Source organism: Plectropomus leopardus, chromosome 14 (assembly GCF_026936395.1).
Source record: "Plectropomus leopardus strain MGB_pleo_1.0 chromosome 14, ASM2693639v1, whole genome shotgun sequence".
Classification (NCBI taxonomy): domain Eukaryota; kingdom Metazoa; phylum Chordata; class Actinopteri; order Perciformes; family Serranidae; genus Plectropomus; species Plectropomus leopardus.
Window position 1 is genome coordinate 2,810,765 of NC_142189.1, and position 26,000 is coordinate 2,836,764.

General features: G+C 38.7%; 1 protein-coding gene across 1 annotated transcript; it reads left to right on the forward strand.

The window, feature by feature from the left end:
* sfxn5a (sideroflexin 5a) lies at positions 1-25,809 on the forward strand. Its single transcript, XM_042500295.2, has 14 exons — positions 1-198; positions 2,772-2,840; positions 4,643-4,720; positions 6,080-6,106; positions 7,463-7,517; positions 8,320-8,345; positions 8,610-8,663; positions 9,680-9,736; positions 9,838-9,903; positions 12,122-12,212; positions 15,970-16,085; positions 16,242-16,327; positions 22,011-22,128; positions 23,838-25,809. Exons 1-14 carry the CDS (start codon positions 151-153, stop codon positions 23,913-23,915), a joined length of 969 nt encoding a protein of 322 aa, XP_042356229.1. The 5' UTR covers positions 1-150; the 3' UTR covers positions 23,916-25,809.
* The last annotated feature ends 191 nt before the right edge of the window (positions 25,810-26,000 follow it).

Below are 26,000 nucleotides of genomic sequence, written 5' to 3' on the forward strand. Positions count from 1 at the left end.
ACATTACCCGTCATGCAGCGGGGCCACTGAGCGGCTGAAAGTTGACCGCGAGGAAATGCAGCAGTTTGTTGATTTGAAAGCGTTTTAACACCGTTTTTATCCTCGTAGAGGAGAAAAAAGAAGCACAGAGTTTTGTTTTTTGGCAGCAACATGTCTGAAAGTGTCCCCTTCCAGCTCGGCAGGTCCCGGTTCGACCAGGTGGGCTACTTTTATTTTTTTAATCGATTAAAGTTTGGCACATAAACGTAAGTTGGTGTGTTGACGTGCAGCCGCAGCAGGTGTGTTGTGTGAAGAGTTACCTGTCAGAGCACATTTTTAATTAACTCTCTGTTTACTGACTGAACCTGTTTCAATGTGAAACTCTGATTTGACTCTTTTATCTTGTTAGCAGCTACATTTATTCACCCTGTCAGCATTTTAAAAAGCATTAATGTTTAAAATCGTTATTTTATTGGTGTCCCATGACGTGTTTGTAAAATTCATGTCCGAGATAATACAGGAAAGTAGTATTATAACTCTCTGAACTGGCACTTTGTGCTTATTTAGGTGTCTGGTTAAAGTTCAAGTCATTTTAACTTTGACCTTTGAACCCTCATTGTGTCTGACCAGAGGCTGATGCTGATTATGACAAAGCTAAATTTAAATTTAATAGGCTCAAAAATGGTTGACTAAAATGTAAGGTGAGGTTTTCTACACAACTTATAGCTGACATTAGTTAACTAGATGCATTTATGTAATTTATAAACTCCATTTATAGCCTTTTTTTTATTAATAATGTCAGTGGGTTATCAAGTGTATTTTATATATAAAGATGGATTCTGTGTATTTTTTCTGATTTATTTTATTTTTACATGCTGGTTTTGGTCTTTATGTCTTTTGATGTGAAGCACTTGGCGCATGTTATTTCTTTTTTGTAAAAGAAATTATTGACTACTTCAACTATTTTATTAACGCTGGACTTTTTGTGTTTTTTGTGTCTTTTTTTGTAAACTGTGTTTTTAAAGGTGCCATATGATCTAAGTTATTATAAATATTATTAATAATATTTTAATAATATGGCACTGCTTAGACGTATTCATACACAAACGAAACACACTGAGGAAGGATGTGATCACTAATATCAGATTCAAGAAAGGTACATTTAAAAAAACAAATCAGTATTACCTTAAAAATGTAGTACGTAAATGTATATTATGACCAAATATGAGGTGAAAGATGTCGATCAGGTGAAAAATACAGCGTAACAGACGAGGCTCTGCAGGTAAACTGAGTCCCGTCTCACCAGTCTCTGCTCAAACTGGTCAAGTTTAACTGGCTCTGGTGAATAATTGAATTTAACAGATTTTAAAAAACTATTCCCCCACGCCGTGTTTTTACCAGCCATCCATATGTTCAGGAAGTCACGAGGCGCAGCAGCGAGTCACAAACCAGATTTTCATCCAAATTAACAGTTAGTGTAATTAAACTCCAGTCCGGGAGGGACGGGCGCCTCTGCACGCTGCGTCTCCGAAATGATTCCTTATGCTCAGTTATGAATAATGATGGAAAAGTATTTCTGGATCACTCATTATGGATTAATTAATTGCAAAGGGTTTGAGTGCATTCGGGTCCCTAAAAGATGCAGATAGGAAACAGTTTGTCGGCGGTATTAATGAGGAGGCTCCACCTGGTGTGTGGAAACAGCTGGCACGCTGTAGTGTCACTGTTTATTGGGTGACAACTGGAATCTCTCTGCTTAAAGAAATAATACAGATTCAGATCTGGCTGCAATTAAGTTCATTTTACCTCTTTTATAGATGGAGACTTAGATTTTCTCAACTTTCTCATCTCGGCTTAGTTTGTTCCAGTTAAATTAAAACCGAAAACTTTAAAAGACATCAGGTTGAGTCTGATATAAGGATTTAAAGGAGCATTACTTAAATTTGGCCCCGAAGCCGGGTGGCCCCCCCGATCATTTTCTAATTCACAATAAAAAGAAAGTGATTCACGCCTGGAATTGTTTTTGTACTTTTAGTTTACATAAGGTGTCAGAGTGCATAAAACAGCATCGAAATAGAGCTCGTTTATCAAGAACAGTGCCAGTGCAGGATCCTGCACCCCTGACAGAGGCCCTGGCTAAGACCCTGATGTCCTAAAATCCTAAAAATGTCCTAAAATCTGAGAAATGTCCTAAAATCCTAAAAATGTCCTAAAATCTGAGAAATGTCCTAAAATCCTGAAAACTTCCTAAAACCTCAGAAATGTCCTAAAATCTGAGAAATGTCCTAAAACGAGAGAAACTTCGTGAAATCCTATTAATGTCCTAAAATCCAAGAAATGTCCTAAAACCAGAGAAACCTCGTAAAATCCTATAAATGTCCTAAAATCATATTAATGTCCTAAAATCCTAAAAATGTCCTAAAACACGAGAAATGTCCTAAAATCCTACAAACAACCTAAAACCTAAGAAACCTCGTAAAATCCTGTAAATGTCCTAAAATCATATTTATGTTCTAAAATCCGAGAAATGTCCCAAAATTCTAGAAATGTCCTAAAATCCTAGAAAAGTCGTAAAATCTGAAACCTGTATGCTGCTGCTGTCCTCCTGTGATTTTGGAAAAAGAGGAAACACGTGTTGAGTGTCGCTGCTCTAATTTTTAACTCTCTCTGATGTTTTGATAAAAAATGTAGTTCGGTGCTTTAAACAAAATGTAAGTTTTAATTGACTCTTTTTCTGAATAAAAGTGAAATCTAAGATATTTTTTGCGTGTTGTGTTTTCTGTCTCTCTTAGAGCACGTTTTTTGGTCGGTTCAGACACTTCCTGGATGTGATTGACCCGAGCACGCTCTTCGTGACCGAGGTACGCAGACTTAGTGATGTACTTTATTTTATATTGTTTATTTATTTTATTTATTTATTTTCATGATTTAGATTTTTTTTTGGACAAGCTTCCATTTCACATTCACTCACAGCACACAGCAGTGTTTAACCCTTCCTTTGTCAGTTCAAACTAAGAGCCAGCCACAAAGGGTTAATCCCTGTTGGTCACACAGCAGATAAAACCTGGATCACAACCTGAGAGCGATGCACACCGAGTATTCAGATACTTTACTGAAGTAAAAGTACTAATACCACCCTGAGAAAATACATAATACAAATTCTGCATAGAATGTATTACTTAAGTAAAAGTCAGTATGATCAGGAAAATGTACTAAAAGTAAATATTAAAGTATTAAAAGTCAAAGTACCCATTACAAAAAAATCACAACCAACAAACTCAACAAAAAATAGAAAAAGGACCCCCAAAAATCAAAATTATATGTAAAAAAGGGTTCTTAAAATATGCTTGACCGTGTCTTAACCTTTGCTTAAACATGAGTAATTTATGAATTGTTTTAAGGATTCTCTTTAACCCTTTAAAACCTGAGCAAACTGCCAACATGTCTTTCAGAAACATTGGAAGAAGGCAAAGAGCAGCTTAAAAAGCAATTACCCCAAAAAATTATCTGAAAATCATCAGATAAAGAAAGTTAAAAAAAATAATAATAAAACAAGAAACTGACCTAAAAAAACAAGCGCATGATTAAAAAAAAAATACTCTAATGATTAAAAAAGTGCTAAAAAATTAAAACCTAACAATATGTACAAATGTGTATTTATAAATAAATATGTTTACTTATTAATTTATAAATGTACAATAATAATGAGTAAATAACCCTTACATAATTTTAAATAAATAATTATGATGATTAGAAAAATAGTTTATCGACATTTTTCCCTAGCTTTAAAAAATAAATAATAATATTTTAATTTTTTTTTTTTTTTCATTTTTTGTGTTTTCTAAGGAAATCAGACATTTGGTTTGGTATTTAAATGTTTAAATACTTGTGAAAAGCATCTAAGTGCAGTACAAAAAAAAGTCATGTCGATCCGGGTTTTTAAAGGGTTAACTGGAACCAGTTTAAGCTCCTCACCGGCTCGTCCTCACATTTCTTTGTTGTGTTTTGGTGATTTTGTTGGTCGGAGCTGCGGCGCTCTGAGTAATGAAGCTGTCAGCGAGCTCTTTGGTGACAGTAAAGGCGGCAGCAGCTCCTGGATGTGAGGAGGTGTGGACATGTGGGGGCAGGAGGAGGGGAGGAGTGTGTGTATGCACACACACACACACACACACACACACACACACACACACACACACACACACACCCTGCTGGGCCCGGCGTAGCCTCAACTTGCCCCTAATGACGAGAGTGGAACAAGGATGGCCCTGATTTTTGCATACAATCACACACGACCTCATGTGCACGCTGGGAAAAAGTGCACACCTAACCCGTCACACACAAATGCGGAGAAAGAAACACACACACACACACACATTCAGGGAAGCTCATTAGAACAAATTGGGCCACATGAGTGTGTGTTTTGCTCGGCATTAGACGGCGATCACACCACAGAAAGCTGCTCATTACTCTTTAGGAAACTCATTTATCAACCGAAAATCAGCATGAAAGTTTTAGTGAAACTCAATTATCGTTCGCAATGAGCCCTGCGGCTTAAATAGCGAAGTATATAAAAATCATCTCTAAACTGACTAAGACTCTGCAGTGAGCGCTGAACCCGACTTTACTTCACGGTTGACTGACTTCTGTGTGTTTGAAACGTCAGAAGCGTCTGCAGGAGTCTGTGGAGCTGCTCCAGCGTTTCCGGCGGGGAACTCTGCCTCCAGGAGTGACGGACGCTCAGGTGAGCACCAAAACCTCAGTTCACCATCACATAAACACTGTTCAGGGTGTGTTCACTGGTCCTAAAGGGTTAATGAACCAGGTGTTTGTAAGGTGAGGATAACTAGGGAGATGTTTCTAAAAATAGTCAAATACCTGCTTTAAATTTCTTGTATTTCTGCCACACACACGCGCGCATTTTTAGACCTTTTTGGCCTTTTGTACACACAAAAACTGAGTTTTTGTTCACTGAAAACTGACATTTTATAAATCTCCTGCCGGGATGAAGATATTCAGAAACTCTGTTTTCAGTGTTTATGTGCAGACAGGAAAAACGTTTTTTTGTTGTTTTTTTTTTGCTTGCCTCCTTTGTTTTTGACGTCAGAGCGTGCGTCGTTATCTCCGCCCAAACAAACTTTATGCCTGAGCTGCGTGACAAAAACCTCGCTGAACTGCAGCGTGTTGCATGCTCACCATGTCCATGGCAACAGCGTTGTTGCTGTGATGCTTTTGCAGCACTGCCTGCTGCTATGAGTTCTGTATTTCTAATTTAAAAACACAAATTGAATCATCCTGCAAATATTTCACAATAAAATGCCTTGTGTCAACACCTGATTGGACTCTTTTGACAGAGGCCTTGTTTGAGGACTTTTATTTTGAAACGGAGGCAGATGTTGGAGTGTAACAGACGTATTTCAGCGTCTCTGAGACAGAAAAAGACACTGAAACTGAGAAAAGGTGGTACAGAGTCATTACAAGTATCAGAACGACATTTTCACTTTCTATTTCTGCTGATAAAATCGGCGAGCCATCGTTTCTTTAGATGTGCCTGTGCTTTCTTAAAACAAGTTTTTACTGTAGCCTATATTTGTATATATTTTAAATTTTTTTTAAATTGTCTTTTCTTATCTGTTAAGAGGCTGTATGCACTGATAGTTTCATAAGGAACACTTTTGAGCGTTTTCTGGACTTCCCCTGCATGTCTCCTTTTCTTGAAATGTATAACTTTGTTTTTAATATTAAATATAATAACATAATACATATAATATATATATATATATATATATATATATATATATATATATATATAACGACTTCAGGCTTGTTTTCCGTCTACGTGGCCTTACAGTCGAGGTTATATCACCACCTGTTGCTTTGGCGTGTGCTTGACAGCCTGTGTTTGCAATTTGGTGTGAACAGAATTTTTTTTTAAATACTATTGCTGTGCATGTGATTTTTTTTGTAATCGTGGGAGGAAAATACCCAGCGAGCAGGAAACGTTCCCACAACAGATGATCTGCCCACTGCAGCTTTAACTGGCCTGTAGAAATTCTTACAAATTACAGTTTTTCTCATTTAAGTTGTTTTTTTCTCTCCTCAGCTTTGGCAGGCTCAAAAAATAAAGCAGGTAAGATGTTTCATTCTTTCATTCACTTTTTGTCTCTTAATCACTAACACACACACACACACACACACACACACACACACACCACTATCACCACCATCTCCACTTGTTATGGCGTCAGTTTATTGGCAAACAAAACTTACAGTCTTTACACTTAACCTGTTTACACAACAAACAGAAAAAAGCGTAACATTAAAAAAGGCTTTAACGGTGAAGAAACCACCTTAAATTACAAACACGGTGAATCAGATTTGTGTTTTTGGTTGCCGTCATAATTAGCCGTCAGTGGCAGATTTGACATCAGAGTTTATAATCTGGTGTTAATGAATAGTTTAAAAAAAAGTCATGATTTAAATTATTTTTTTGGAACAGTGAGTGAAATTGAGTTCTGTAATCAGTTTAGCTTCATACAGGAGGGTTAAATGAGACTAATGTCAGCTGCTTACTTTTTAACCCTCCTGTTAAGTTGCTGGTCATTTGACCCATTTTAAAAGTTTTCTTTTTTCAGTATGAAACTTTTTCTACTGAACTTAAATAACGTCAGAGGTTTGATTGTTTCTCTCTGCGTCTCTACGTTACTAACCCAAAGAAAGAAAAAGTTTAAAAATGTTAAACAAATTTAAAAAAGAAAAGTAAAACTGTATTTTATATCCAGGAAATTCCCATTTTCATGTAGGCCTATTAAAAAAACTGCCTGATTGATTGATTTTTGGGTTTCTGACATATTTTGGAGGATTAGTGCCAGGTAGGATAAATATTTTTGAGAGGAAATTAAAAAAATTTTTTTTATTATTATGCACGTCAAGAAAAAGTTGAAATGTTTAGAAAAAATAATCATGTCACATGCGCTGTTTGTAAGTCTCAAAGGGTTGATTTTATTTTTTAAAAATTTTAGAAATTTTAGAAAAGTTTATTCTCAAAACTTTTTTCTAACATTTTGACTTATTTCCTGACAGTGTATTTAATTTTTATTCTCGAAATTTCAACTTTTTTTTCGAACATTTAGACTCATTTCCCGACAGCGTATGTCATCTTTATTCTCAAAATTTAGTCTTTTTTCCTCAACATTTTGACTTTTTTTTTCAACATTGTTTTTCAACATAATTCTCGACATTTCAACTTTTTTCGAACTCAAAATCATTTCTCCTGTCTGGCCCTAATCCTCTTCCGTAGCTCCCCGTCTGTTTGGTGTTCAGCCGACGGCTTGTTTTAGGTAGTTTCACTACATTTTAGGTGATAATAATTCATGTCAGAGAGCACGTTTTTACCCCGACAGCAGAAAGTCCTCCTAACTTATTTGAACTGAATGAGCCCAAATCTCATTATCGTCTGATGGCAGTCATCCTGCTCTTATTACAGGCCATCATCCACCCTGACACGGGGGAGAAGATCCTCATGCCCTTTCGGATGTCAGGTACAGTCGCTCGGTGTGGAGGTCTTTGGGGGAGGTGGGATCTGGGGGCTTGTTATGTGGTCCAACACGGCGGCGGCGTTCACCCTGAGATCTGTCACGGCTCGACGGGGCTCTTCAGGTTGTCTCGGGCCTGAAAAAGGTCACACTCAGCTGGGCGCTGATTAAAACCTCTCTCCCACCGTGACCGACAAGTTCTCAGCTGCTCTGAAAAACCAAACAGAAGTATTTTGGTCCGAGCTCAGAGCATCTTTTTCGGCAAGACGACTTGCGAAAACTTTAGTGTTGGGAGGAAGAGACGAGAAACCCTGAGGGACTGTTTGGGGCATTTTACGGTGCATTTTTGATAATTTCGGCTGTGTTCATGCATTTGGCATAAAGTTTGGCAAGATTATGTATTGCATTGCATTGTATTATTTCTGGGTGTCATTCTGAGCTTTTGCCTTGAAATTGGTCATTTTTACTGTTTTCCACCTGATGACATCATTTTTTGTTGTTTTTTTTACCATATTTGGCATATGGAGAAAAAATGCAATTTCCACTACTGACAGAATCAATGTTGCTGCTAATCATTGACATATCCCAGGCTGTGATGATCAAAAAAATGATAATTTACTTAGCATGTAGTATATTTCAGTATATTTCATCTAAAAATGTAGTGGCATCATGATAAAAACCTGGAATTTAAAGAGTAAATATTCTGAAATTCATGATTAGGACTGAGCAATACGAGTGTGTAATATTAACACGGGCAATTATAACTTTAGTCTGTTAAAGTGACAAAACTGAGTCTGTCTTTTTGCAGGTTTTATCCCATTTGGAACACCAGTGGTAAGACTTTTTACAAACATTTCACTAATCACATTATAATCAAGATATTCGTTATTAATCTACAATGTAGAAGGCTACAGAGAAGTTTATTCATATATACTCACGTTATATACTGGTGTCAATATATCGTTAAAACCAAGATTGGTCCTCCATTTTTTTTTTTTGTTTTGTTTTGGGTTTTTTTTTTAACTTTTTTGATAATGTATTTGTAATTTTGTAGTTGTTTTGTAAAAGTTTTTTTTTTGTTTTTTAACCTTCGTGCAGGTTGTTGGCCTCCTTCTCCCAAACCAAACTTTGATGTCAACTGTCTTCTGGCAGGTAACTTCTTGACCTTTAAAACTGAGACTGACTAATGATTCACTGACCTCTTTTATTAAATTATTAAATTAATTCATAAAGGTGACCAGTGTTTGGAGTAACGTGTTACTAAGTAACACCGTTACTAACACAGTTACTTTTGTTAGTAATGGGTAATGTAATAAAGTACTTTCTGATATTCAGTAACAGTGTTACAATTACTTAAATACAAATAGGTTCATCTCTCGTCACTCCGTGAAAAGAGCAAAAAATTAGGCCCGTTTCACACAGCACGCGTCAGCAGTGCGTGAATGGTGCCAAACGTGATGTTTTTTATTTTGGCGCCGTGTTAAACAAACAGTATAAATGGTGTTTTTTTAATGATTATACTGACTCTAGTTTAGACCACCTTTTACTGCAGTTTAAGTCTCTCTCTGCCACAGAGATGACGAAATACAAAGACGTCTGTTTTATTCATTGACTGTAAATAAAGATCGACGACGCGCCCTCACTGACCCCCGCTATGCTGAAGTGAGGTTAAAATATCCGGGATACGAGCGTTGTCATCTTGCATGGGTGATGTAATTGGGAGCCTGCATCTGCGCAGTAACGGTATCCACGGTGAGGGAGTTCCCGCCCAAACACCCGTCTGACCAATCATGAGATGAATGCGAGTGCATGGATTGGCTGCCATAGCTGTCAATCATGGTGGAAAAGCCCCCTTTTGTATAATTTAATAACTCATTAAAAGCGAACTTATCATGAAAACAAACACCTGAACAAACATCAGGGTGATGAGAACGACCTTCAGAGACAGAAACCATCTTTGGGTAAAATTTATTTGCCGTGCCCTTTGAGTTTTTATCTCAGCCTTTGACCATTTGGTAACATGGAGGGGCGGGACTTATGACCTATCCTGCAGTCTGACACCAGGGGGCGATCCAGATTAAATAACCTCACTTTGGGGGCCTCACAGTCAGAAATGTCAGTATTGTGACAGCTGTATTTAACAGACTCCTCTTATTTTCCTGTCACAGTGGTTAAACCAGAGTCACAACGCCTGTGTGAACTACAGCAACCGCAACGCCTCCAAGGTGCTGAATCAGTGATCCGGTCCCATTCAGACACATACTGTACGTAAACAGAGCGGAGTGATTTTATTTCATGCTGTAATCTCATTTATTTTCCACTTCAGTCGGCTCCAGTCTCCAAATTCTTCCAGGGATACCTCGGAGCGGTGACCAGCGCAGTCTCCATCGCTGTAAGTTCCCATAATGCCTCTGCTCTAACTCACTCCAATGATTTGATGTCATCGCACAGAAACAGTCATTTATTGATCCGTTATGTTTTTAAAATAGACGCAGACCAGTTTTTGAGCATAACATTGGACCTTTGTCAACTGCAAATTGAACTTGAGGTTTTTTTCCCCTATATTTTTAACCGTAAACTCGATAAAAAAGTCATTAATAAGGGCTTCAGTGCAGAGTTTAAAGTTCAAAATGTTGTTTTAGATGCAACATTGATTACACTTTTAGGTAAAAAAAACTTAAATGATTCCAATTGTTTTGACACGAAAATGGCCAAACGTAGAGAAGTTTCATATCAGTAAAGACCTTTAACCCTTAGGGACCGTTTGGTGCATTTTAGGCGCTTTTCATTCTTCATTTTTTGATAATTGTGTCTGTATTTGTGCATATGGCATACATTTTGGCAAGATTGTGTATTTTTGTTTAATCAGTGAATTTGCAGCTCAGCTCCTACAATAAGTCTAAAATACACTGTGGAAACTAAATAGTTACATTCAGACTGTTCAGGTCAAAAAATGCTCCATTGAAACCCATTCAAACTGACATTTTTGATCCCACAGCCATCAGAGCAGAAAAACACGACTTGTATTATTTCTGGGTGTCATTCTGGGCTTTTGACTTGGAATTTGTCATTTTTATTATTTTCTACCTGAGGATGTAATTTTGACCATATTTGGCATAAGAAGAAAATACATGCCATTTCCACTAGATGACCCGTCACACCCAATGCTGCTGCTGATCACTGACATATCCCAGACTGTTAAAATAAAAATAAAAAATCTACCTTGCCTGTAATATATTGAAAATAATTCCTTTTTTGTGGGTGGGTTTTTTTTAATCTAAAAAACTTAGTAGCATCATGTCAAAAACCTGGCATTTAAACCGTTAAAATTCTAAAAATTTATGAATATTTGATATTTATGATGTTGCTTAAAAAATAACTATCAAAGTAGAAAATAATATAAATGTATAATATTTTATAAAGCTTGATTTTAAAAAACGCATTTTGTGCATAGGGTGAAATGAGTGTGTGTAATATTAAAGGGGGCCTTAAGGGTTAAATACCATCCATCACAGCACCTTTATCAGCTGAACCTTTTTCTTACCTTTATGTCAGTAAATGTCAAAAGAGTGCAGCACACGTTCACACACCTGCCTGACGCAGCCCTCAGTGTGGACACGGGCTCAAACCGAGCCAATTACTGGTCCCGCTGGGCGCTCATCCGGCTGCTGCCCTCAGGCTTGACGACGGCAACAAGCACAGAAAAAAAAATCGCAGGGTGTCTGGAGGGCGGACCGTCGGGCGGGAGGGGGGCAGGAGCTCTCCAATTAAACGTTCGCTCTGGTGACGACCCCCCGCCGGGGTGGGGAGAGCCGGAGGCTGAAGTGGCGTGGTGGCGTGTTATCTGAGCCTTTTGACTAAAGCCCTCCAGTGTGTTAAAATACAGAGCTGTATTTGACTGGTTATGCACAAAGCAAACTAGACCTTTTTGTCCTAGTCAAACCATTTTGCACACTTAACCCTTTGAAACTTGAGCAAATTGGTGTCATTTTTTTCAAAAATATGGGAAGAAAGCAATGAGCAACTTAACAAGAAATGGTCCAAAAAAATAATAAAAAGTTACAAAAAATTACCTGAAAGTAAAAATAAAATTAAAATAAATTGAATAAAAATAAAATAAATAAAAAAAAGCAGATGATAATGTCATTAAGAAAGAAGTAAACATATTTTTTCCATGACATCACTTTAAATATAAAATTGTCATAATTATAGTTTTCTGGACATATTTCTCTTATCTTTTGTGAATATCTAATTTTTACCCCAGTTTATTTTTAGGTAATTTTCTTGTCCCCTGTTATATTTTTGGGGAATTTACTGGACATTTCTTACCAAGTTGCTCATTGCATTCTTCACCATGCTTTAAAAAGAAATCACACCAATTTTTTTATTTTTCAGGGGTTTAAATTTTTGTGAACAGCATCTAAATTCAGCTCTAAACTGAAGTCACTCTGGGTGTTAAAGGATTAAAAAAATTGCTTCACCATAAACCTGTTTATTCAAATATTAATTACAAATATTAGGTGTGTGTTTTTTTTTTGTTTTGTTTTTTATCAGCTTGTTAATTGTGAGTCAGAGGTTGATGGTATCATTTGCGTCTGGTTTCCCTTCAGGTCGGGTTGAACGTGTTAATCCAGAGAGCCAGCAGCTTCAGCCCGACTCGCAGGCTTTTGGTGCAGAGGTTCATCCCCTTCCCAGCAGTGGGTGAGTTCAAAGAGCTCAGCAAAAACACCTCACAGGGATTAAACGCAGTTCTCTGCCAAAAGGGCCTTTTATACCAAATTAGTGCATATTTTAGGACACAGTCGAGTCCTAAAACCTGGAAATGTGTTGGCATTTTCGAACTTCCAGTTCCCTCGTCTCAGAGTCGGCGTGTTTTTTTGATGTTTTTTTTGTTAGATGTCTGAAATAAAGTCAGTGGTGAAAACAAGCTGAAGAGACTTTCACATTTTGTTCTCGATCATAAAAAATGTCAGTCAATTCCCCACTGTGAATTTTCAAATTTCACAAGCAGCTACATGATACTAAAAAACATCATCACGCTAAACACGGCTTCACATCCTCGCTGTGGTGGTGACGCTGAAGTAGGGGTGGGTGATATATTGAATATACTCAAGGTATTCTGGCTTGTTCAACGTGCAATATATAAAATGACTATATGAAAAACGTCCAGTATAAATTGTCACCTTGTTTTTATAAGCCACCTGCATTTTGGTTTTCTCGCTCTCTCCTACGGTCTCTGTGTCGCACGGACACACACACAGAGCAGGGCTTTTGCAGAGCTCCAGAATGTGACTATTTAGTCACATTTTGCAACCATAGAGCACTACTGAGAATTGCAAATACTGTTAATATCTGAACTGTAGAGCTGTTAAGTTTGTGTCCAGCTTACAGAGAATAAATCGGCGCTGCGTTAACGTCATTACGTCTAACTTAATGAGCGGCAGTGACGGTAATGTGAGCAGGTGAGGCTTTGTGTGTGTGTATCTGCAGAAGTCCGATTGGAGTTATTAAGTCAAATTTTGCGCCCACAGAGCACCGGTGCAACTTGGAAATCTTTGCAATATACGAAGTGGAGAGCTGTTTGTAGCCAAGTTGCTCATGACATTTTTTCCTGTTTTCAAAAGAAATCAAACCGACTTTCTCAGGCTCCATAGGTTACAAAACTGACGTCGATCCAGGTTCCAAAGGGTTAAAGAAAAAAGACACCTAACCTGACTCTTCAGATACATTATAGATGTTTTCTGATTTCCGTAAAATGTTTTAAAACTGTTGTGTGATGATGGTAACTGTCTGTACGTGAGCCAAACCTCGGCAGAGCGATCCGCGTCCTCCTGCTCTCGGTCCGTCGTGCTCTCTGCGGGGTTACAGACGTGTTGTGAGCTCGCTCTGTCAGACGTGTGTGGAGCCACAAAGCTGATTTTCATGCCACTCTCCCACAAACACACACCCAGGGGTATAGACCCGTGTCCCAGAATGCTGCTGGCTCATAATTAAATTGTTTGCCCCCCCCTCCTCTCTTACCACGGCGGGTCTTTTAATTAAATCAACAGGTTTCTGCAGAGCAGCCTTTGCCTGGTAATTGGCTGCTTGTTAGAACTCTGCTGCCGCAAACAAATTGGATAATTACCCCTAAAGTGGCGTCTATGTCAAGGCCTCATTTACCCGATTTATGTTGGTTCATTGTTGTTGCTGTTGTTGTTTTGGTCGGCCCGTATATAAGGTAATTAAAATGGCTAATTGAAGCGAGCCAAAGCAAAAGTGCTGTTTGAATTTTCACCTGCTTCATTTTGTTTGCTTACTTAAGGCTAGATTTATTTGTAATAACCTAATCAAGCAGCGGCCTGTCATTCAATTAGATTATTACGACTTTAACTGCAGGAAAAGACGCGCCGCCAGAAATTCAGGGGGATAATTAATTTGTTGTCTTTTGAAAGCATTTATCATTATTTTAATATTAATTATTAAGTAATTATGTGAAAAACTCTTGAATGCATTTCTGCGAGTGCACCACTAGTTATTAGACAACAATTAGAATGTACATAAATGTAATTATTTTAAATAATTACAAATTAAAACCGTATATTTCAGCACTGAGCTGCAGCTTTTGCAATAACTGATTCACTTTTATAATTATTGTGATGCCTTTATTAAATTAATTACAAATGTTTTTGCAGGAAATTTGATCTGTTTGCTGTATTTTTGTTATTCCTTGCCAAAGTCCCACTATCTGTCCCTCTATTAATTGGTCTGGATTTAAAAAAAATAGAAATAAAAAAATCATCCCTCGTAGGTAAAAAGAGCCATTTGTTCAGTCAATTGAATTCCCCTCACACAGCGGCGTGCGCCCTGCAGCCCTCCGCAGAGATAACTCTGAACGCTGTTGTCTTAAATTAAAAAGGCTTGCGGCGCCAACACTAAACTCTCTAAAATGAGTTTTTCTCATTCCTATTAGAGTCAAGGAGAAAGGTCCGTCTGCATTAACATACATTTGTGTTCATTTTGGCTGTCGTGAATAAATCGCAGGGTAACAACACAGCTGTCTGTTGACCCGTCACTTACCTCGGTCACAGTGTTTGTTGCTGATTTGAGTGACCTGAGTCTCACACACACACACACACGCATAGAAGCATGACTTTCATTTTTGTGTATTATGACACAAACGACACAACAGTGATGTGCTACATTTTGGCCTTTTCAGGGAGTAAAGCCTGCAGGGTTCAGTGTTAATCAGAAACACAGTCAATGACAGCTATAGATGTAAAATGAATGATTCATCATAAAATAATAAATTAAATAAATCATATTATGTCTTAGATTATTTTACCCCTTTTAAACCGAGCAAATTGGCTTCATTCCTTTCAAAAACAAGGAAAAAAGGTGCCCAAAAAATGAGCAAAGAAATGAGAAAAGTTATTAAAAAACATACTTTAAAAATAGGTTAAAAAAAAAGGGAAAAGTTAAAAAAAAAACAAATGCACATAAAAAAAAAATTCTTCTCATAATTTTAAACGTGATTATAAAAATAGCTTTCTGGACATCTCACCCTAGGTTTTTTAACATATGTACTAATCCCCTCAGCTGCTTTTTAAGTAATTTTTTGGTCACCTTTTTCTGAAAAATTATTATTTACAGGACATTTCTTGCCGCATTGCTAACTATGTATTTTCCATGATTTTGTTGTTGTTTTTTAAATTAGATCAATTTTCTCAGGTGTCAGAGGTTTAAAATTGTCTAAAAGGTGTTTGAGCACAACGCAAGAAAAATATGTTGCCCCAGGTGTTACAGGGTTAAAGGTATACTTTCCAGGATTGTCGGTTACTGTTTGTAAACATGCTGAAAAGCAGAAGTGAAATTCACTCTCGTTTAAGGCTATTTACCTTTCTGAATTGGTGTTTTTCAGCATTTTGTTAACTTGTTGCCTGCTGTGATACAGTTTGACACCTGTTTGCTACCTTTTTATCGAACCAGACGTCACCGCCACACACCTAAAACAGGACTATAGATAAAAAGCTCAAAAATGTAAACATTCATTACATGAAACAACACAATAAACAAGAGACCACATTCTTACTGTGTTGCATGATGAAATTAAATTAGTTATAATTGTTATTTGATACTATAAAAAGGCCGTTTAATGTGATGATTGACAGCTTTTAGAGCCAATCAGTGCTCTGACGAGCAATGGAGCCGCTCATGATCGGTTGAAAGGGTGTTTGGGCGGGAATTTGATACTGCAGAGATTGCTGTTGAGCAGACTCTGGCTCCGAATGACGTCATGTACGGTGCCAGCCTCAGTACCTTTGAGCAAAGAACTGAACCTCTGCTGCTGCCTGATCTTTAACCACAGCCTGAGGGTGTAAAGACAATTTGCTCATTTGTGAATTAGTAAAATATGTCAAATTGCTGGAGGTGAGACACTTGACTTTCATTTTAAAAAAACATTCTCACCTCCCTACAGCGAGTGCAAACGTCTGCAACGTGGTGCTCATGAGACACTCGGAGCTGTCGGAGGGCATCAGCGTGCTCGACGACGACGGGAACGTGGTGGGAACGTCGAAAGTGGCTGCCAGGCACGTACGTTGCTTTTTATCTAATGTGAATTCATCTCATGCATCTTTGTTTGTTTCCTGACGAGGCCTTGAGGTCATCTCTCAGTATGAGCAGACTTCAAACAGTTGACGTTTCTTTCTTGCTATTTTCTCTAAATAACCCTCATTTCTTTTGTGACAGGCGCTTTTAGAAACAGCTCTGACCCGAGTGGTCCTCCCCATGCCGATCCTGATGCTTCCTCCCATGATCATGGCTGCTCTGGAAAAGTAAGAGACTGCTTTGTTTTTATCTTTCATGAAATGTTAATAGATAATAAATAACCAAAAGAGAAACATACTAAAAAGCACAGTCACATGTGCTTCTAGTTATTGTTATTATTATTGTAAGGAGGTCTGTCTTTCTCATGGTGCCAGCTGTCTTCCTTAACCCTTTGAAACCTGAGCAAATCTCACTGATTTCTCCCAAAAGCACAGGGAGAAGGCAATGAGCAACTTCAGAAGAAATTACCCTAAAATTAACAAGAAATTAGTAAATAAATAAATAAAGATTTATCAGAAAAATATATAGGGAAGGTCAAAAACAAACAAGGAAATGACCTGCTTTCAAAATAATCATAATTCTGTAAATAATTTTAAATATTTAATTTTAATCATTACACACACACACACACACACACACACACACACACACACACATTTACAAAGGTGTGTTCGGGTTTAAAGGTTCAGATACTTGTGAAAGGCATCTGAATGCAGCACAAGCACAGTGATGTTGATCCAGGTTTCAAAGGGTTAACATGGACTTTTTGCTGTTTCTGTAGCTTATCTGTTCAGCTGTTGTGACGTATTTCAGAAACTTAAGTTTCTGTTGATGCACACTTTGAATGCATCATTTAATGCTGGCAAAAATAAAAATGTCACCAAAACTCTGCAGCCACTTGTTGAATCAATGTTAGAAACAATCTGTGTCAGACAGGAGCATTTTCATCATTAAAAGACTGATGAAAGTGGTGAAGGCTTTAGTGTGCTGGAACAATACTAATTAGGGTAATTTAAAAATGCAAGTGACCCCTAATTAAATGACATTTCATTATAAAATTGTAAAATATTTCAGAGTCTCAGCTTCCTTTATTGTCAGAGCTGCTCCTGCAGCCACTGAACCTTTTCCCGCACTGAGATTCAGCGTTGTGTGATATGACCGTAATGATGTCTTAATGATGCAATGTGTTTATACGGACGTCCTGTGATGGATGGCCTGACTGAGCCTGTGGCGTGCCGAGGAATGCAGCCATCTTTGTAAATCCTTGACAGCACTTGTCCCGACCGCTCCGAGCAGGCGGGCTAAGACGGCGTGGGCCGGCTGCCCAGGTGTGTTTGGGATTCCTGGCAGCTGCATGGCTGAGCGGGAGGAGACAGAGAGAGAGAGAGAGGGTGTGTGTGTGTGTGTGTGTGTGTGTGTGTGTGTGTGTGTGTGTGTGTGTGTGTGTGTGTGTGTGTGTGTGTGTGTGTGAGTGAGAGAGCGTGCAGCGGGCGGGGAGGTAGACTGTGGCTGCAGGTGAGTGGTGCTCAGCTATCCTCTATGTCAGCTCGCCTTCACTGGCTCTCAATGGAGCGAGAACAGGGGGACAGAGACGGGCCCCTGCGCGGCCCCTCAATGATGGATGACACTGCTGAGAGCAGACTGAGGGCAGCGACAGCAGCTTCTGTCCCTCATGTGGTTCAGAAGCTGTGAGAGGTTGCACACACAGGAGTGTATTCAGAGCAAATATTTGTTTTTGTGGGTCCAGAAAATGGAGTTAATAAATTCAAGTTGTAGGGCTGCACATTTAGTAACAGCAAAACTATATCAAAGCATCCATTTGCAAACTTTCCCACAGCTCGTGCAGAATAGTCCAAGTCTAAATTATTCAGTCGTGTACTCTGTACAAATTTTAAAAAATGAAATTACATTTATCCTTGATCCTGCTGCTTCTTTGTAGTTGAAGGATAAGTTGATGCTTGCACATGTTGCTGCTGATGGCATCATTCAATTCCTGCAGTGCATTTTTTGAATTTGCAGTCTGTCCAGTTGGCTCTGAACTAGGTCGGTCCAACCAGTGTGACAGTTTGATCCAGGATGTTAGGGGTTAACCATTCTCTGTGCAGATGTGTGCAGAGCAGTCTCTGATCTCCCGTTTGCTGAGTGAGCCTCAGTCGCATCTCATCCACTTTATTCTCCTGGGACGGACATTAGCCAGAAGGATTGGTAGACGAACAGCTCTCAGTCGAAGTTGGGTCAGCCTCGCCCTGATACCGGCTCTCCTCCCTCTGTTCGTCTGGCACTTACGGTTTTGTTTCTCTCCTCTGGTCCAAACTCCACAGAACTTTTTCCGATGTTGATAACTGCTTTTCTATTGTAGAAAAGTCGTGCTTCAGCAAAAGGGGCCATGGTGTCGAAAAAATAGAAAAATATAGCAAAAAAGGTGCAAGGATTTTAGTAGCTACTGGCTGCTGCATGTACATGCACTGCTGTCGTCATAGCAACCATAAGTCTCTAGTGTAAAAGCTTCATGGGTTCGCTAATGCAGAAGATAGGGGTACTTTTTTTTTACTGCAGAAAAAGAGCTTTTTTTTAACTTCATGCACTACTGAGCAGCTTTCATTGGAATGATGGAGCCCCGCCTCCAATGCTGTATCCGGATCTTTTTAATACATCCATGGCCAGGTGCCTCATTTACTGAGGCAGTGTCCTTGCTGCAGCGACATGGGTTCACTTCAGGCTTGTGGCCCTTTGCTGCATGTCATCCCCTCTCTCTCTCCCCTTCCCATGCTTACAGTCTGTCCTATCAAATACAACCAAAAAAAGCCACAAAAAAAATCTAAAAAAAAAAAACATCCATGGCTCAGACGCGAGACCACCCTGTCCCCCATTTCTGCAATTGGACGTTATACACAAAATGGCGAGGTGGCCTAACGGCATGATATTCCTGCCTTGAACAGGAAGTGTAAATGAGTCTAGATGCAGCTCAAAACCCTTAGAGAGGAGGAGAAAGACACAGGGAAGCATCCAACATCGATTCATGTATGTTGTTGGATGCATTTCCTTCCTCATAAAACATTGAAAAAATTTAGAATATTTTAAAACCCACATTGTTTACATCCATCTTTACTCACTTACAGTTTTCTTCTTCCTTTATTCTGCTGAAGAACTTCTCTGTAGAGCAGCGAAAGAATTCAAATGAAAACAAAGAAACACCTCATGGCCTTTATTTAATTCCTTTGCATCTTCATGTTCATCGTCACCCCCACCTCCCTCATGAGGTGTTTGTTTAGTGTTTAAATTAGAAACCTGCTTTGCGGTTGAATTGTTCACATCCCTCTGCATATATGCACAGCACAGCAGGCTCTGCAACACGATAAATAACTGAACAAAAGGACAAAAATTGTGTTCAAAAAGTACAATTTCATTATTATTAGTGTTATTATTGTTATTATTGATGCCACAATTTTTTTTTTTTTAAAAAAACGAGACGAAGACACTATTACTAAAGAACTAAAACAAAAACGGCATCATCATGATCATCAGTCTTCTAAACATAATATTTCAAAAAAGAGAGAAAATTAGGGAATGGTCATTTTCTTTCAGTTCAGAAATAGATGTCCCAATAAAATAACTGTAATTAAAATACTTGGACGTTTTTTCAAAGTCATCCAAAATGTCTCCAGATGTGGACAAAGTAAAAAAAAATGCAACATGTCTTCAAACCCTAAATGAAAAGCATTTTTTTGTGGGCAAGATTTTGTATAAAATTTAATATTGAAAAATATTGTGAATTAGGAACTATAACTGAATAATAAGTTGGATTATACGCCTGCCTCCATTGCAGAGGGGTTTCAAATATCCCCTTCTAGTACAATTTTAATTTATTTGGATTATCATTCAAATCATAATCCCTCAAGTAAAATTTGGACATAAAGGAATTTACCTTTTTTCTTTAAATTCTTTATAGAGGCTTTACACACCAACATTTTTCACCATATTTAATGATAACTTGGTTTCCGTCACATTTATTTGTGTCCTGAATGTAAACAGACTCACATTTAGCAGCTAAAGTCAAGATTATATATATTTCTTAGTAAGCAAAATATATTGGCGCAAGTTGAACTTACTGCGCCTGCTTTTTTAAATTTAGAAATATCGTTTTTGTCATAGTCAGCAGGGAAATTCTATTATCTCGTCTTCTCATGGCGACAGGAAGCCTCCTTCGTGGTGTCAGAGGTTCATGTAAACAGTTAAACCCGTTGAGACCGCCACCAGAACATGGCGACGAGCCACTTTAGTCAGTGCATGTGAACGCAGCCACTCTTACGTAAAATCGTGACATCAATTTTGGATAATATCACCTGATTTGAAGGTTTTCAAACTGGCCAAAGCTTCCCTCATCACTCTGATACCTCACAACTTTTCTCACATTGACTTCTCTCTTTGTAACCCAGTTCCTAAATGTGTATCTGCACATTTCTCTCTCTCTCTGTGTGTGTGTGTGTGTGTGTGTGTGTGTGTGTGTGTGTGTGTGTGTGTGTGTGTGTAGCCTAATTAAACCATGGCAGCCATATGTGTTAATGAGCTCCCTCATTAGGCAGTAGCTCTCCTCGTTAGGGGGAGAGGCGTCGCTGGTGGAGGAGAGACGGAGCGGCTCGTTCTCAGCTCCTGCTGAGTTCACTGTCCCGCTCACTGGAGAGGGGATTATCCTACGGAGGGCAGCGAGGAGGGAGCGCAAATATGGGCTCAGACGAGGAGATGTATTTCTGGAGATATAAAAACAAACCCATAAAACACCCTTAAAAAGTCTGTTTGGCCTGAGGGAAAAAATGCAGCTTTTCTATTTTTTTTTTAAACTGTTGCAATGCATTTGTGAAGGATTATTTAATTTAACACTGCAAACAAATGACAATTAAGGCAAAGATTGAACTTTTTATTATTTTGAAATGGTTACAGAAGCATTCATTTAACTCTTAATGAACAGAGAAATGCTGTTTTTGAAACAATAGTTGGGTGCATTTCGTCAGAAGTTTGTAGTTTTGCTGTTAATGTGTTTCTTTGAGCTGAAGAGATGCTGTTGAATCTGTAACACCTACTGATCTGCAGGAAATGAACCACTCACACCTCATCCTGAAGCGCCTGAATGTGCCGTCTCTCTGACCATGACCGGCTGATGTTGAGTTGAACAGGATGTCATGTTGCTGTGACATCACGTCGCCGTGCGAAATCACCGCAAGTAGAGAGATCTGCATAATATCCTGACTTTGATTTTGACAGGTGGATATTTCTGCATTTTGGCACACTTTGTCAAAATATGTCATTTCCTGTTCAGGATGTTTTCTGGTTTTGGAAAATAGGATGAATTGCAGGGTTAAACTCTTCTCAGTACTGTATTTAAACATTTATATCCTTTTATTTAACCCTCGGAAACCTGGAGCAGCATCATTTTCCTTGTGCTGCTTTCAGGCGCCTTTCACAGATGTTTAAACCTCTGGATCCTGAGCACATTTGTGCAAATGAGCAACTTGGTAAGAAATGTTCCACAAATCACAAGAAATTAGCAGAGTTTTGTACACTTTTTAAATTTTCTTGCTAATATTTGGGTTGTTTCTTCTTTTGTTTCTCATTGCCTTCTTACCGTGTTTTTTACAGAAACCAGGCCAATTTGCTCGTGTTTTAAAAGGTTAAAGCTGGGATAGGCAGAAATCTGAAAAAGATGGAAAATACACCCTCCCCTTCCTCCATTTTGTCCCCTTTCAGTAGGCGGGTTTCCGTTACAGATTTGCGCAAAACTTGAGCGTTATTTTCAAATACAAATTCAGATTTTTAAGAATCCTTTATAATTTGGATTCTACAGCTTTATCTTAACTTTTCTGTACATTAACTGTGAATAAAGTGAGTGTTTCTCTGTCCTCTGTGTGTCCCCAGGCTTCCTCTCCTGCAGAGACAGCGGAGACTCGTCCTGCCCGTCCACACTCTGGTGTGTCTCGCCGCCTTCAGCCTGGCTCTGCCGCTCGCCATCAGTCTCTTCCCGCAGATGTCACAGGTACGTCATCGCCACAAAAGTCACCTGAGTCATTACAGATAAAGAGTTGAATCTGTTTATATCATTTGAGCGAAGTGCCAGAAAACTGTAAAAGCAGAATCTTTTATTAACCCTTCGGACTGTTTGGTGCATTAAATTAACAGCATTGCTTACAGTAGGCAGGTTTGCATTAACCCTCAAACTGCACAAATTAAAATGCAGATATAAAGTTCACCTGACAGAAACACGTCCATTTCAAATTTATTGCAAAAAGGTTTTTATGCTCGTATGAGGTGGTCTTTCAGGTGAGTCAAAAAAGCCATATTTTGCAAAACTGCAATGAAAACCCTTTTTAGTCTCTTCTAGGTCACATGATATGTCTATGTGCTTGTCAGTAGGAACTGGCTCCCATGATGCAGCAGGAGCTACAAGAGCTGTTATTGCATCACGTAACTCAGAGAAAGTTTTGAATCCACAATTCCTCTGTGAAATCGTGGACTATCAGCTCCCAGAAATCCCTCATAAGTCTCCGCTCCCGCATATAAGGGGCTCGCCTTTCCATCACGGCTCCATAACACGCCTACGTGGCCTTGGATTGGAAATAATGACGGCTAGTGCGGTGGCTGCAATAGAAATAATGCTGCTAATGTTTTGAACCTCCATCGCCATGGTTACTGGGATGTTATCACCAGAGGAGAAGTCTCAGAACATCACTCAGTGGAAACACAGTCAGCTCACAATTGTGTTTTATCGATATTTTGATAATATCGCATATTTTTGTGCAAATCTGTAACCGAAACTTAGAGAGAAGAGCTCCTTGTGTTATTTTTTCATCATTACATCTTCAGTCGCGAGTCATGTCTGCTGTGACTCAGTCAGTGACTGATGCTGATGACCGGAGTCTCCTGACATCTTTATCATCCCACACTGAGCTTCACAGAGGCTCGGGCCTAATGAGGCGTAGCCCTCTGAGACTGACGCTCCTCTGTTTCATCGCAGCCTCGTTCATCGATGCCGTCCGAGATCTAACTTTATTTGTGTCATTCTCCTCATTAAATGGCCGCGGCGTGGTTTTTGTTTTTTCACTCGCTTTGTCTTCTCTCTGCCAAGTGACTTGCTGACACAAGCCAACCAGCTCTGGCTTTAAAATGTTTAGGATTTAATTACCGCTGGAAATAGCTCAGACAGCCATATGGCAAAAAACTTCAGACATATGTGCCGCCAACAGTCCTGTGAAAAGCTGCCTCCCGTTCCACGGAGGGGCCTGTTTTTCTCGCACGAGTCCTTTTTGCACTTTTGCAAAGATAGCAGGTGAAAAAAAAAACTCCCCAAAAAGCAACATGAATGCCCTGCTCCCCCTGGACCCCCTGCCTACTCAATTTGTCCCACTTCCCCATTTCACACCTACCAAGATGCCTGATTAGGATTCTGCCTCCAACTCCAGCAGCCATCTGTCTCTGGTTCAAATATTAGGAGATGCAAACCTCAAATTAGACTTTAATCTGCCAAATTGTCTCTTTTTGCACATTAGCAGTAAATACAGAACATTTAAAGCCTTTAAGAATTATTTAGTCACAAATGAAACTCTTTCAAATCTTTACACAGCGGCTCATGTAGAAGATTACAGTATTATGCAAACACTATGTGAACATTTTATTTATATATATGACAGCCTGCGACACATTTCTGTGTGCACTGATGACCTTTTTGTTCTGCTCTGATTCTCACAGATCAGTGTGAGTCAGCTCGAGCCCGAGATCGCCGCTGCAACAGATTGCCAGATCGTGACATACAATAAAGGCCTGTGAGTGATCTCCGCCGCCCGACACGTGAGGACGACACGGATCGTGGTTAAACCCCCCCTGAAGAGTGAGTTGTGGTGAATTTGGCTGCGAGGAGTTAACATACGTTTACAGAGAAAAGGCTGTTTATTCTGGGAATACATGTTGTTTACAGTGACACTGTGAAGCAGCAACACACGGTGACATACTGCGATTAGGAAAACATACATTAGGACACCTCGGAGAGCATCATCACGCTGTAACATGGACACTAACTAAAGAGATCGTCCCAAAACTGAGCCAGCTGCTCCGTGTTCACAGCAGAGAGGTTAGCTATTTTCCACAACGAGCAGGTGATTTGCAGGTCCCAGGCGATCAAAAAATCATTTAACTGGATCAATATGATCCGGATTTGGGAATCAAATGTTTGGCTATCCGAGTCCAGCTAATCCAAATTACTTTTGTACCAGTTTTTTAAAGCAGCGTTGGATTGGATCGCCCCGACGCAGATACAGACCTTTCAAAATGGCCAAATCCAGATAACCAGCACTGTAGAAGGGGATCCATTTCAGCCAGTGTGTTCTCTTTTATTTCAAATGACAAACGAGAAAATATAAAGAAATATAAACATCCCCTTCCACTTTTCATTTCTGTTTCTGACCCCCATTTGACCCACGAAAAACAGTATATTCACAAATGCATTGTGGAGATTTTGAACAATTGCAAATGTTAGAAACTACTTGAGATTATGTCGTTGTAATTCATGTAAAGTGAAAAATGAAAGTATATTTATATATATATATATATATATATATATATATATATATATAAAAATGTTCAACCAAATCAGGTGCAAAATACAAATACATCTACAAACATGACTGTATTGACCAATTTAAGTTTTTTTTTACCTTTTATCTCTGAAACCCGCCCTGAATGCATCTTCACAATCCTCTGCTGGGATCGAAATAATCCTGTTTTTTTTTTTTTTTTTCTCAATCCTACCAAAAAGTTTTAAACAACACAAACTAAAGGTTTGATCCAGATCAAATCCAAGTCTGGATTTTGTAATCTAATTCGATATCCAAATTTTTAAATTTTTTTCAACAACCCATTTTCAAGTTTTGATCCAATCCAACTGCTTAAATCTGATCAGATTATTTTCGAAAAACTGGACCCTGGTGATCGGTTTCATGCAAGGATGAAGACAGAGGCAGGACGTCTCTTAATGATTGTAAATGTAAACACTGTGAATGAAATCTGGATAAGTGACTAAAAATGAATTTTTGTGAATGTTTTTTAACTTAATCCATAAGTTTATGCACATCCAGCGCAGCAAGTGTCAGAGGTTTCATGTGCACTAAAGGCCTCACAGGTAAAACTACCACAACAAAGAATCAAAGATTAGAGAAAAATGAGAATAATACAAATAATTTAGCTGGTCAGAATTTAGTTTTTTCTTTATTTTCTAACCGGGCAATCATCGTAAAACCCACTAGATTTATCTTGTGGTCCTTCTGAAGGGTCTGGACCCTCATGTTAGGAACCACTGGTTTAATGGATGCATTATTTCAGCCAGATGAAAATGTACACAGCTTAATTATTTTATAGCGCCCCTAAATCTGAAAATGTTCCATATAAACTCAAACTGTGAACTGTATTACAGGGTCACTGCGGTATTGTTCAGCCTGGACCCTTTTCTGGTCTAAGTACATGTTGGAGACCATTTTGGTCCAGTATTGACCCATTTTTGTACCTGTATTTTGTGTAATCAAAGTGAACACTATAAACACACAGTCTTAACCTAAAATAAGCAGATTTTTATTCTATAGATGTTTTCTTTATGCACGGTTGTTAAAATGCTGCTCTGTCTTTGTGTTTGTATTTCCTCTTTTTTATATAAACTTCCTGTCTTTAAGTATCTTTTGCGTAATCTGTGTGATGAGTGTGTTTGTGAGGAAATGCAGCACAGTGAGCTGCGATGCAACATAATTCAACAAGACGCTGCACGCAGGATCAGGGGAGGATGCTGGCCCAAAGTTATGGCACAAAACACGGGTGAGAAATAAAAACAAATCCTATTCTTTCCAAAAAAAAATATATTTATTATTA